The following is a 13,670-nucleotide window of genomic DNA, read 5'->3' on the forward strand; positions in this document are numbered from 1 at the left end:
TTTTCCCGTATCATTTACTTTTCATCGCTTAGCTATTATCACTCTAATACATACCTAATAACCAGCTTCTAACTAATCCATATGCTGAAAAATCCCGCTTTGTGAAACCCGCCTCGTTGCGCCAGAAATGTGGAGCAAGGATGCTGTGGCTCGTGCTCGTACTCGTACCTACTCGTACCTACTCGTGTAAGGGTGTGGCTGAAGCTCCCCTGGATCTACCACCATTGATAACCTTCGCGTCGACATCAACATACCCCCAATAGTCCACCATCTGCTTTTCCAGCTTGATGCGGCCACGATGGCTTCCTCTCAGGCGTGCCAATTGGTTGAAGCCGCAATGCATCCAGCGGCGGAGGTTGTTGACCCTCGCCATCGAGGTAGGATCAAACTTTATTGTCGAATAGACCGGATACTAACCTGGCAAACATAGACCTCCTGTGATGATACCAGCGTCGCCGTCCTTGCTACGGGCAAAAACGGTTACGCTGATCTGCTCTTCCATGAAAGAATCACTTCCGACAACCGAGCGTACGGGGGTGTTCACCCTATTGCTGCTCACGAATCCCACCAGAAGAATCTCTCCTCGCTGATCCGCCAGGCTCTGCAGAAGCTCCCTCGATTTACGAAAAAGGGCCTTCTCAGAAATTCTCTGGTGGTCGATCACGAAGGGAAAGAAGGAACTGTCGTCAGACAGAAGCCTGACTTCATCACTGTCACTCGAGGGCCTGGCATGCGCGCGAGTCTTTTGACTGGCATCGACACGGCCAAGGGGTTGGCCGTAGCATGGCAGATACCTCTCTTAGGCGTCAATCATATGCAGGCACATGCACTGACCGCGCGATTCGTCGCTGCTACCCAGACAACTTCCCCAAATACCGTACCAGTATACAGTCCAGCGTTTCCATTCCTCACGCTGCTGGTCTCTGGTACGTATGTCATGGGGGAGAACCTCTTATCCTTCGCCCATAACTCTCCTGGTCACCCAAACACTGATTCTTCTGGGTCCTACAGGCGGCCATACAATGCTAGTACACTCGAAGGCTCTATGTATCCACGAGATCTTAGCCAATACGACAGATATCGCTATTGGAGACATGATTGACAAGTGCGCGAGGGATATTTTGCCTAATTCGGTTCTTGACGGCGCCAAAGATGTCATGTAGTAGGTAGCGAGAGGCTCTTTTTACCATCTCAGGACACATTATCCTCTCCTGCTTCTATTCCATCCCCCTCTTCACGTGATCTTATCTGACTTTCCTGCCCCTCCAGCGGAGTGCTGCTCGAGAAATTTGCATTTCCCTACGATCCGAAAAACGGCCAGGGATATAAGTACTCTCCGCCGAAATCGTTCACCAGCCCGCGGCTTGCTAGAGAGCATGGCTACGATTGGGCAATCAACCCGCCATATTCGACGCCGGGCCCTACTGGGCCCATAAAGTACGCAGATTGCTTCACCTACTCCGGTATTGGAAGTTTCGCGAAGTACCTCGTAGGCCAACGTCCCAACATGGACGATAGAGAGCGACGAGCTCTTGCCGAACTCACCATGACAGTAGCATTCGAGCATCTTGCGTCTCGGGTACTCTTTGCGCTCGAAAGGCCTGAGATGGAAGGTGTCGCTCAGCTGGTTGTCTCGGGCGGAGTGGCAAGTAATCAGTTCCTCAAAGCAATACTGAGAACAATCTTGGATGCAAAGGGCTACGAGAAAGTGAGGTTGGTGTTCCCGCCACCAAAGTTCTGTACGGATAACGCGGCGATGATTGCATGGACTGGTATCGAGATGTACGAGGCGGGATGGAGGACAAGTCTGGAAGCGACTGCCGTGAAAAAATGGGCCATCGACCCGAAAGCTGATGATGGAGGGATACTGGGCGTCGATGGCTGGGAGAAAGTTGAATCTGTACCCGTGGAAGTAAACACCTAAAGATTTGACGTCAGGAGAAAATCCATGGAGACACCGATATCCACTGAGCTTTTCTCTCTCCTAACCCTTCGTACTGACATTCGCCATCGGGTTTGGAGTGTGGTTCTCAGCAACCTAGACATCCATCGCACCAATTCTCTCTCCACATCCAGGCTCATTTCCGAGAAACTATTCCTTGACTAGTATCAGCATCTTCTTTTCCTTTCCCCTAGCTTGCAAACAGCTGTACTGCTACTACTTGTCCAGTCCCCTCGCCACCCCCCACCTTCCTCGTCAATGCGGTTGCAGGGTCTATGTTTAGGTTTAAAGTGTGTGCTTTTGGAAGAGAGTGAGATATACATTGAGAGAGTATCGTAATAGGGCGGTTGCTGGCTCCTAGTAATAGCTTGCATAGGATGTTTGTGTTGAGTAGAAGGATAGATAGGTGATTTGAAGTCGACTGAATGATGCCTTGTAAGTTGTTTGGAGTTAGAAAGGCAAGTACATCATCACTTAAAGATGTTTCAAGCTTTCGTGACGACAGGCTTCCAAGTATTGGAATCAGGCATGTTCTGAGACTCTTCTCGGGGACTGTAAAATTCATGGGAAGAAGGAGAGATTAGCTATTATCACTCGACGTGGAACTGAAAGGCAAGTTAGGGGAGGTGGTGGGTTCAGCTTATGCTAAGCTGCCTTTATTGCCTTTTTCAACAACAACAGGCCTACGTTGAAGGTATGCTGCATGCCGAAACAATCAGATCCAGGAAAAGAATTTTTGGTGCTCTGGAATCAGGGAGGGTTTTAATTCTGATGAGCAAATAAGTTGAGATCATGCGCTTCCTGATGCTCTTTGTCGTGGGCATGTGTGATATGCCAGGAACTCTGCGGATTCTGCACCTGTGAGCAAACGAGCAAACACTGGTGCAGGAGGAATGATATATGTAAATAACAAGGAGGATATAAAGATAAGAAGCGCAGCTTTCCTAGAAACTTATCTCGTTGTGGGATCAGGTTTGATGACACTTGATATCTGCTCTTTGGGAGAGATCCGACCTATGGCTCGTTCCGTGCTCCTCGCCCAGCATCGAACTTGGATATTTTGTATAGTGAGTGATAGGTTAATAGATGCGGTGTTACAGGCGGTTTAGATAAAGACTTCTCTGGGCTATCTACTTTTGATACGGTGCAAGAGATATTAAATGATATGGGTATACATTTACTATAATATACCATGGGCCAGCTCTGTCGTTGACTGTTTTATAAAAGCGACTGGGTCTCTGCTCCAGGCATGCGTCTCCTTCTTGTCAATTCCGGCCTTTGGTCTATATCCTTCAGAGGCAATCGATTTCGGGAGAGGTATACGCAGAAGAAGAGTCTCGTGCGCCATGCTACGCTCCTGGAAGGGCCAAAGAAAAGGACGAAGCAAACTTGTAAATAGTTAAGGTGAATGGACCTTTGTTTATAGTACAGGAATCTGAGCTTAATCTTCATCTTCTGCTGCGGCGCAGGTACTTTGTTGCAATTCACTGCTTGTCTCGGGCTGCCTTCTCGCACTACGAGATATGTTGGTAGCCAGCAGCATAAAGGGGCTCACTTTCGACTTCGTCGACCTCCTTCCTAAACAACAACACAACAATACTACAACAACACAACAATACCACAACATCACACTTCCGCCTCACCCCGCCATCTATCCACCGCAACGCATCGACGCATAACAACTCCTGCGCTGACTTTAATACTTCTTTGCTGGTTCTGCGAGAGTTACTGCTGTACATCTTCATTCTTGCGATCGGCTGTAGCTGTCTTCTTCTAAACTACGCGCTTCCCAGCACCTCACTTGGTCGTGGTCAAAGCAATCGACGCGCTTGAAGAAACCCACTTGGAAGGTCTTACTCTTGTACGCCGCGGTCTTTCAAATTACAAACTTGTAAGTGCTATCCATCTGTATCGACGCGTTCTATCGCATCATGATATTGAGTCCGGCTTTCGATATCTGCGTTTCCTTTTCGCTACCTCCTTAATACTGACTTACATCCCATCGCGTATTGATCTGAATGATATGACCCAAACTGATTATCATTATTCATTCTAGGTTCCGAATCCACCTCCAAGCTACTCTTTCGATCTTACGATACACCCTCCAGACGTTCAATATGTCGGCTGCCAACAAGAACACTGGATCTCAACAGACCAATGGTGGAACTTCCAATGCTCCAACCGCTCGCAGTTATAGTGCATTTGAGCTCGATGTTGCTGCCACTTTAGCTAGCATGGGGGCGATCACAGCTAATCGAGCAACAACACCATCGCTCGCGGCAGCAGGCACAAGTTCAACAACTCTCGACGAAGCAACTGTCCTTGCTAGTCCTCCTGCCTCCCAACAGCCAGATACGGCTGCTTCCGTTACTAGCAATACCCCCGTCGCCAAAACGAACCCCAAACGCCAAATAAAGAAGGCGAAGAAGCCAGCTGACGACGACACCTCTGGCATCGAGCCACCACCGAATACTCCCGCCTCTTCTCCTCCCACATCGCCAGCTCGAGAGAGCGTTACCGCTGCGCGCTGCCTCCAACTAGAGGCCGGTGTCCGTGACTTAGTTTCCGATCTTGGTCTCCTGAAGGTAGGTTACATAAAGCCTATTCCAAAACCCCGAGCGAAAAGAACTAACTTGACAATCCAGGGAGTCTTCTTGGACTACGCCACCCCCGCCGATGCCAACCACCGCGCCGTCAGCGAAGCTGGCTACGACTCTCTTGGTTCCCTGTTCGTCTTGGAGGACGAGATCAAGCAGCTGCTCCGCCGGGTGCAGGAGCGCGAGCAGGGAGAGGAAGGGGAGGAGACCCAAGCCGAGTACGACGAGGGGGAGGAGTTCGGCCAGCTGGACGGCCGCTTCCAGGCTGCGCTCACTGCCATCACGGCTCTCCGGGTCAAGCTGGAAGGCGCGGACGAGAATGTGGCGGCCGGCCTGCTGCAGGCTGGCGACGTTCAGTACAAGCTGATCGGCACCAAGCCGAAGACGAACGTCGTTGGGAAGCACCACCACCCCCACATCACGGCCAGCGCTCCGCCAACGCCCGCCAACGAGCCGTCGGTCGGGCCTGCTCCTCCTGCTCCTGCTCCGGCTCCGGCTTCCCAGAAGCGCCGCTCTGGGGAGGAGATTGATCGGGAGATTGCCCGCAAGCGGGCCAAGATGCAGGATCTGGAGGACGAGATCTACAACCTGCGCAAGGAGAAGGAGGGCTTAGCGCAACCAATGTAAACGGGGGGGGGGGGGGGTGTTTTTCCCGGTTGTCTTCTTCTTCTTCTTCTTCCTCCTCTCCTTCGGCATTCGGAAATTTGTATGGGAGTTTGTAGCTTTCACTTGTAAAAAAGAAAGTTGTTAATGTATCTCGTGACTACCGCAAGTGTGAATCCCCATGCGCATATTTGTGAGTCTTTTGACTTGAAGCCGATCGGATATTGACTTTTTCCCCTCCCCCGCCCCCTTTTAGCTATAATCTGATCCAAAGCCCCAGCCCAAGCCGAGGTGTTAGTTAACTGGGACTTTCTGCCCCAGGCCATCAGGCCCGGCCTGACTCCCCAATTCAGCATATCGATCTCCACTTCAAATTGCCCAGTCTAACGGTTAAACCTTTAAAACAATATAGATGTAGCCTATTCTATCACTTGATGGTAGATTGATCACCACGCTATCAGTAATACATTGTAGATCTCAAATACTACCACGACATCCAAATGCTTGACGCAATTAGTATTTACCCGTTGATTAAGGCCAAGATTTTTGCCGACGTGAGGAAGATGGATATCCTTTTGTCAAGGAATGGCCCTTTCTAGCCCCACCACTTGCTCATGTATTCTTGTTGCTGCTAGCTTCTTGGTTGAAGTTCCGCTAAGTCAATATTTTTCTATATGATTTAGCGGTAGAGGTATAAGTGCGGAAGAAATTGTAGAAGAAAAAGAATTCACGTTCAACGCGTCAGTGTAGCCAGTAATGGCCGGCGACTGCACCTGATGTGTTGAGCCGAGGCTTCAATTAAGCAAGCGTAGAGCAACTTGGTTCAATTTGAGGAATTTATTCGAAATGTCGAGGAACACTCTCGACGCAGATGGAGGGGGGAAACCTGGTGCCCTCATGGATTTGGATCACTGGGGCAATTTGGAGTTGGATGCGGATGAGTGAATGAACCTAGACTATAGTGTACAATTTTCAGCTTCCAGCTTGCTCTGATAGACTCTAGCTCTCTCAAGTAGACGAGATGTGGGAGGGGGTAGCTATCAATGATCTACTTCACCAGGCCGGCTCGAGCAAAGTAGCATTTGTCGCGATATTGTTCTTTGAAAAATACCTTTTCCAACTACCATGTCACTCAGCTAAAAGAAAGCTTCTGTAGAATGAGCTCTCCAAATATAAGATGCTTGAACTCCATGACGACATTGAGATCAAGTATGGAACAGGGAAAATATGGAAGCGAAGTAGATATTGCTTAAAGAGACTCATTGTGAGAACGATCTAATGTTGAAATACAGTCTTATTATTCTATGCTACTTAGTAGAAGTGGATGGTGGAGTCTTGGAGACCGCTTCAAAGTTGAAGATTCAGAGTATGCAGGGGTTGTGATGCGGGATAAAGCGAATTATGATGGCCGAAAAGGCCGCTGCATGGGCTGCGCATGACAAGAAGAAGAAGAAGAAGGAGGTGGAGGAGGAGGAGGAGGAGGAGGAGGAGGAGGGCTTGTGAAGTACGAAAGGCGATGAGTCGAACTGCAGTAAGAAAGCTCAAGCAGTTTCAGAAAGTCACCCTAACCTTTGGGGCAGGTGATATCTGGATGCTATAGCAGCAGCTCGCAGATGCTCAAAAGAAGTTGAGCGATCTGGAGCAGGGAGACCTTGCCAAGAAACTCCGGAGAGCCGAGGACCAAATCCAGTAGAACGATACGGAGGTCTCGAAGTTGAAGGGCGAGAACACGACGCTGAGATTTGGAAGCCTTACCGATAAAAACGAAATCAGATCCTTGAACGAAGACATGAAGGAACTTCAGACGAATGTGGCGCAACTACGAGCCAAGGTTGATAGACATGAGAGACAGGAAGCAGAGGGAGACCCGGGCGACGATCGCGGCAACGATGACAGCTCTTCCAGTAAGGATTCAGAGGAGGGCCAATACCTGCGAGATGTAGAGCAGATCTTCGAGCACCAGGCACATGGACCGAGCGACGAGCGAAACGGCGAGACGTGGCTGTCAGACATCAATTTGGATTCCGAGCATATGCAGTGGGATGGTCTCATAGAAGACATGGCCATGGATATCATACAGAGTGCTGATTATGACGCAGCGGACGAAGAGTCTACCCAGAGGCTTCCAACATGCCAATGGTTTCAGAACACCCACGAGATCAACGACGAAAATAGCGACTACAGCCGCAGCGATAACAGCGACAGAATGAGCGGCAGTGATAACGATATCAACGCTCGAACAAGATCTGCACGATATACCTCCAGCTTTGGTCTGATCGGTATATTTTGAATGTCTGATCGGTATATTTTGAATGAGTTGGAGTGGTGTGCATATCGACTACAGTACTAGGCAACTGCTATTAGCCACTTAATCGAGAACATCAAAATCAGCATTAGACATTCAGCTATCACTTCTTAATTACGCAATAATTACAAATCCAAATCAAATAAAAAAATACTATTCGATTCTTTAGACTCTTTTCCTTCTTCTCAATTTTTGAGCTAATTATTCGAATGCGCACGGACCTTAATACTTAGTATGCCGGCCTTCGGCCGCGATACAAGATTCAATTCTATCCGGCATACTCTGATACAATTTAGTAAACAACGACTAATCTAACGTATCCTAAGCAGCTTGCAAACAACTCTCCATCCTTTTGCCTTGCATGTTCTGAATTCGATTTGTTGATTGCAACCTCGGGGAACACTTAGTAAAGCTTCTTCTTAAGATGCTACTAAACGTGCTCGATCGGATTGAGGTCGGGGAAATACCACGGTACAGGCCTAAGTATTACCCCTCGAGGGTGCCTTAAAAGTTTAGTTTCCACTTTAAACCCCCTGTTTTCCATACCCTCGAGGGGTAATACTTACGCCTGCGACGTAGTAAGGTGGCCAATTGATTAGTAAAGTTGAAGAATGAGGTTGCCGGTTTGAAGTCGGAGGTAAACAAGGCTCGCTCGATCGCTTCTCGACTCAACGCTCAGCTCGAGCTCATGGAGACAGATTCTTCCGGTGACGAGCACAGAGGTCTGGTTGGATCAAACGCAGAGAATCTTGATGATGCGAAGAATCTTGGTAATGAAGAGAACTTTGATGATGAAGATGAGGATAGCCAGCCATCAGCGAAGAGAATTCGTTCATCGTGAGAGGGCCAGGGGACCAGAGTCTCGGGAAGTGGTGGTGGAGCTTTGGAACTTAGTCCTGATTTCGAAGAAGTCTACTGATCTCGCGGGCTGTGCGAACTCTACATGACTTGCAGGGAACTGGGTAGATACGTAGTACGTACTACGTACGTCGTAGGATAAACTTCCCGCAAGGAGCCTTCTCTAATAGTCAGTGCGCGCTGACTTTTACCTGCGGGCTCTCTCTAGAAAAAAAAAAAAAAAAAAAAAAAAAAAACCAGATAAAACATTAATATTTGCAATTGCTGGTCAATGTGGAAAGGAGGAGAGTAGCTGTGGATTTCGGGCAATCTCCGCGTTAGTATCACAAATGATTCGGAGAATGTACAAGTAATGAAAGATCTTTCATTGATCAAACAGCCCCAGAAAGGCTTTAGAAAAACCATCCTGCACATGCTGTTCCCTCACGCAACATAGTAGTATGCTTCCCCGGAGTATCCGAAATCCAACGCACGCTGCAAATCAGAGAACATACCACGGTACAGGCCTAAGTACAAGTAGTAGTATTACCCTTCAAGGATGCCTCAAAAGTTTAGTTTCCACTTTAAACCCCCTGGTTACCCTACCCTCGAGGGGTAATACTACTTACGCCTGCGACGTAGTAGATTCCACCCTGTATCAATGCAGAGCGCATAAGGTAACCGACAATCATCTTTTTTCATAATGAAATAATCTTCCTCATTAGTATTTATAACGACACTACCAATCTATCATCCACAATGATTTTAATAATACTGCTAGCTTAGTTCTGCTTGGGTACAATTTGTGAAAGAGCGATGGGGAGTAACAAGAGCTCAGCCAAAGAATCGAAGTCAAGCATACACGTGATCTAACCGAAGAAACCAAATCGGTTATCGCAGAGCAAGTTTTTTCTTTCTTTCTTGATGCAGAGCGTGCAAAAGGCTACAAGTACTTCAGAATAGTTTAATAAGCTTCGTCTGAATAGTATGATTCTAATTCCTTAAAAGTACGCTGGTGCTAGTGTAGGGCTGTTCGTGGTAGGGTGGGCCATTTTTATAAAGCATAGTATTTACATTTCTAGAGCCCGCAGAGCGAAGAAGAGTAGCAAGGAGCATGGATTTGAAAGTATCAAAATGAAAGGTTTTTTATGTATCCGTTTGTATAAGAGCATTATAGGAGCCATGGCAAGTCGGCCGGCCTGTCTTATACACAAAAACGGGTAAGCAAAGCAGCTTCTGGTACCGCACAATGCAGTTTACTATAAAATTTGTTGATGTATTCTTGATTAAAATATTATGTGAAGATACTCTTGCTCTTGTTTACCGAGTGCTTTTATTTCCAAATCCTGATTCCCGATATTATAGTCATAACTCCGAAGTGAAGTAGAAATTCTTTTTCGTTCATATTAAGTACTTACTTCCGTATCAGAGCTCTTACTGGCTTTTCTGTCGTGTTCAATTGTACCTCTGGGTACTTTACTTAATCATTTAAGTAGATAATAAATAACTGATGGGGTTGCTCCTTCCTCGTCAAATGCTAGGCCGCACTTGCACCGGCGCGAAAATATAGTAGTTGCCCGATAATCACGAATGGTTTCTTCGTGGATTCCAGATAATGGATAACAAAACTCCGTAATCGACGCGATTTCAGAAAGCAGGCAACCCACCTTAACAAATATTGCACTATCTGAAGACTTAACTATTGCCGCGAACGCGGACAATATCGTTGGCTTGAATACCCATCCTATCCAACGAACAGATATCAGCATGAATCTCAATCCTCTCCGACGAATGGAAACCCTCCTCGATGAGCTTACAGTCATTGCAGATGCCTTCCCCGCCCTCAATGAACTCAAGACAAAAGTTCAGTGCGATAAGGAAGCCATGTCGCAGCTGTGTGCGAGAATGGGAAGGGCAGAGTTGAGCAAGGATTCAGATGAAGAGATCGACCACGTATCCGAGGAGCAGAGGAAGCTCGACGCCAGAGCATACGAAGACCTGGACACCACAGTTTCTTCGCTAGAGGCCCGTGCTACCCAGATCACTTTCGAGATGCTACTAGCTCACGCGAGAATTCTGGCCGAGAACGACCAATTGCGCTCGGAGCTACGTACTGAGAAGATCAAAGTCGAAGAAAAAGGAGAGCAAGTTGATATTTCGATTCCAATGCACAAGGCACTCGGAAACGATTTAGCGGCGGCGCGAGATTTACAATCACTAGAACCTATGGGATCTTCTAGCCATGGAGCCGTGATACACCCAGGCCGTTTCCAACTCATCTTGGATGAGACGACCTCGAAGCTGGCGAAGGCGGAGCGCGATAACGAGTCCTTGAAGACAAATTTGACGGCTAAGTATAAGGCTTTGATTGATATCCAATTTGAGTTAGGAAGATTGCAAACTAAGTACGAGATCGATATGGCCAACCACATGAAGGGAGCACAAAGTGTGGCAGATACCAGAGTCGTCGACATGCAGAGAGAACTCCATAACACGACCAATGACTACGTTCGTTTCAAGAAAAGCAATATACTCCTTAAGCAAGATATCAAGGGCCTCGAGCAGAAAGTTAAGAACAAGGATATCAAGCTCGCCCGATACATCAGCGCCATCAATGCTCAGCAGGAAGCTCAGGCAGAGCTCAGCCGCCGACAGCTTTCTCATGAAGCTGCTCAGGTCGAAATGTCTGCTTTGAAGAGCCGCATTGTAGAGCTCGAGAACCAAGTACTCACTCAGAAAAAATACGCTCATCAGTATAGAAGTACAATGAAGTATTGGAGAAGACGCGCCGATGGATGGGAGCAGGAGTTAACGCAAAAGAAGAAACAACTCCGCACTGTTTTCTCCGAAAAGAAGTCTCTGGACCAAAAGTACGAGAATGTGCGAACTCGTCTTCAAGGCTTTCTCTCTTCATTGGATGCCTCGGAGAAGGAGAGTGAGGAAAGGATCGATAAGGAGGATGGTAATGCTCTTACGAGAAACAATACACCCAATGACAATATGGCGATTGGCAACGGCTCCGATCTTCGTCGCATCTGTGCCGCTCCCGCTCATCGAATATCAACTCCTCAGCCAAATGTACCCAGACCAGGTTATACTCTAGTCAGACAGGTAAAGTCACCAATCTTTCTAAGATCGCTTTCATCTGTTGACAAGTATCGACAGCATGAGAGGGTGCTCCCCGGTCGCTCTTCAATTAGGTCGACATAGACAGGTAACTCGCCAAGGGACTTGGATGATCAAGCTTCACTCTTTACTGGAGATAATGGAATAGCTTCGTGGCATGGTATTCCTTCGAGGATTGGGTAGCTGGTGGCTCTTATTATTTGTTGCTAGTATTCACTATGACAATGAAATCCCGATATTCCTTTACCGAGCATGACTCTGCTCGGTTATGATAAGATAGCCGAGTGCTATTACCTGCAGAAACCACGCTAGAGTTCCATCCGAGTCGAGCACAAAGTAGCGAGTTCGCGCACAAGCGAGTCGGAAACAATAACAACAGGCGGAGCTCACTGCAGAGCTTACTAACCCCATCATGCCCATCATAGCTTTCTGTAGAGTGTAAAAAGCTAAGGAGTGATCGGGATAGCGGAAGAGATGGTTTTATGAGGAAGCTTGAAAAGACCCAAATGATTTGCGCGAAGAGATACAGGAACCAGCGGGATCCATGACTTTAAATAAGCTATCATTTTGATGTGGGATACGATTGAGAGTCTCGGGTACAGAAGAAAAGGGTAAGATTGAGCCCTAAAATGTCGCCCAAACATCCAGCCTTCCGTGATTTCTCTCGCCACTGACAGCTTCAAGATAAGTGCCCTGGTTTTGTTTAGCTATGCGAAACATTTTTGATTTATTTAACAGAAGGTCGATACCTGATCCGTTTGCTCACTTAAGCACGTCCGGAACTTCAAAATGTCCGGCGAGCAACTTGTAGAGGTGCTTGCTCAAATCAATACGCCGCACGCGGATTACGCCTTCCCTGCTGGCGCAATCCACTCACTCGATCTTACCAGGCCGCCAACCCCCATAAACCGTCCATGAATACGGTTGCCCGGTTACCCAGAATGTTTGCAGAATATCGGGCTGATAGGATTCCAAGCGCGCGGGCATTCGACCCTTCCAGCGAGCGGATACGACCTCATCCAAAGTTTCCGTGACTTGGTTGAAGCAGATAAGGCTCGCACACAAATTTTGATTCTGGTGAACTCGCAGCTCAAGATGGAGTCTAACAGAGATAGGCGGGCAACAGAAGAAGAAGCGATTTCAAGGAAGGCCGAATCATTACTCGACCGCAAGATTCTTATCGAGAACATGAGGAGGCTCTCAAGGAGATCCGAGCCTCTCAAGACGAAGAATATAAGTCTCAGCGAAGGGCAGAAGGAGCTACGCGCATACTTCGTGAATTTGAAGGAGGAGCCGAAGGGAGTTCAAGCAAAGTTCGACAATTTCAAAGGAGAAGAAAACACAAGTATATACGAGCTGGAGGCGGATCTTGGCGATTATTGAAGCTGTTTCAGGAAGCATGCTCTACCTCGGACGGTCTCGAGATCCAAGTAAAGTTGTTGGAGGAGACACTGAATGGGGAGGTGGGCGTCAGGGAGAGCTTGGAGGGGAACAAGACGGAGGAATACGAGGCGCAGTCTAGGCTCGCTGAGGACAAATAAAATGATGTGAGGGATACCAGGATGGCTTCATTCCAGCAGCTCGTCAAGCAACATCAAGATGCCGCGACAGACATGGCGATTCTCCAACAACAGAATAAAGAGATAAGGGAGAGCGGAAATAATCATGCGGCGAGCTTGAAGAGGTTGGGGGAATATCATGATAGAAAGAGTCCTCGAAAATGGGCAAGGATCTCAAGCTGCTGCTCGGCCGATAGCGGGCCGTCAAAACAAAGGCCAGCGCCCATCCCAGCACAGCGAGCTTCTATGCAGCAGGGCTTCACAGGCAGAAATTATACTCAGAATCTCCAATTATCAGAACATTCGTATCATGACGTTCGAGCTGACCGCCATCTTTCAAGAGGAGAAGCCGAATAGTACAGACAAGGTGGCGGAGTTTGAGAAAGTGACCGATCAGTAATACCTTTGTTGAAGTCGGAAAACGAGAGGGCTGGCGTAACGTGGGGTTTGATGTTGGAGCGATCTTATTAACTGTAAACTTCCTCTTTTCTCCGGGATTCTTGGGCTCAATGTGGAGTACTCTGTAACAATCTTGTCGTTTCTTGATTCCCTCATGAAAACCCATCTGAAGTATCTATTTTCCAATGCCCGTCACACAGTGAAAGTGCGGGAGCCACAGCATCCCACGATTAGAATTGACCGAATTAATGGTATCGATGGTCACCACCACATGGAAAAGGTGAAATTTGTGTTGTTATATT

General features: G+C 47.7%; 5 protein-coding genes across 5 annotated transcripts; all 5 read left to right on the forward strand.

The window, feature by feature from the left end:
- Positions 1–287: 287 nt before the first annotated feature.
- L3040_006399 (uncharacterized protein) lies at positions 288–1,924 on the forward strand (the record flags this gene model as incomplete). Its single annotated transcript, XM_007289188.2, has 4 exons — positions 288–377; positions 431–926; positions 1,012–1,162; positions 1,270–1,924. The coding sequence occupies 4 exons, from the start codon at positions 288–290 to the stop codon at positions 1,922–1,924; spliced, it is 1,392 nt and encodes a 463-aa protein (XP_007289250.2).
- A 2,135-nt stretch (positions 1,925–4,059) lies between these two features.
- Positions 4,060–5,166, forward strand: L3040_006400 (uncharacterized protein; the record flags this gene model as incomplete). Its single annotated transcript, XM_007289189.1, has 2 exons — positions 4,060–4,527; positions 4,588–5,166. The coding sequence occupies 2 exons, from the start codon at positions 4,060–4,062 to the stop codon at positions 5,164–5,166; spliced, it is 1,047 nt and encodes a 348-aa protein (XP_007289251.1).
- Positions 5,167–6,931: 1,765 nt separating this feature from the next.
- Positions 6,932–7,432, forward strand: L3040_006401 (uncharacterized protein; the record flags this gene model as incomplete). Its single annotated transcript, XM_007289190.2, has 1 exon — positions 6,932–7,432. The coding sequence occupies one exon, from the start codon at positions 6,932–6,934 to the stop codon at positions 7,430–7,432; it is 501 nt and encodes a 166-aa protein (XP_007289252.2).
- A 2,619-nt stretch (positions 7,433–10,051) lies between these two features.
- On the forward strand, positions 10,052–11,494 carry L3040_006402 (uncharacterized protein; the record flags this gene model as incomplete). Its single annotated transcript, XM_066154096.1, has 1 exon — positions 10,052–11,494. The coding sequence occupies one exon, from the start codon at positions 10,052–10,054 to the stop codon at positions 11,492–11,494; it is 1,443 nt and encodes a 480-aa protein (XP_066011082.1).
- A 705-nt stretch (positions 11,495–12,199) lies between these two features.
- Positions 12,200–12,951, forward strand: L3040_006403 (uncharacterized protein; the record flags this gene model as incomplete). Its single annotated transcript, XM_066154097.1, has 3 exons — positions 12,200–12,320; positions 12,387–12,755; positions 12,809–12,951. The coding sequence occupies 3 exons, from the start codon at positions 12,200–12,202 to the stop codon at positions 12,949–12,951; spliced, it is 633 nt and encodes a 210-aa protein (XP_066011083.1).
- Positions 12,952–13,670: the final 719 nt, after the last annotated feature.

Source organism: Drepanopeziza brunnea (genome assembly GCF_022702325.1).
Source record: "Drepanopeziza brunnea f. sp. 'multigermtubi' strain 214-2 chromosome Unknown ctg11, whole genome shotgun sequence".
Lineage (NCBI taxonomy): Eukaryota > Fungi > Ascomycota > Leotiomycetes > Helotiales > Drepanopezizaceae > Drepanopeziza > Drepanopeziza brunnea.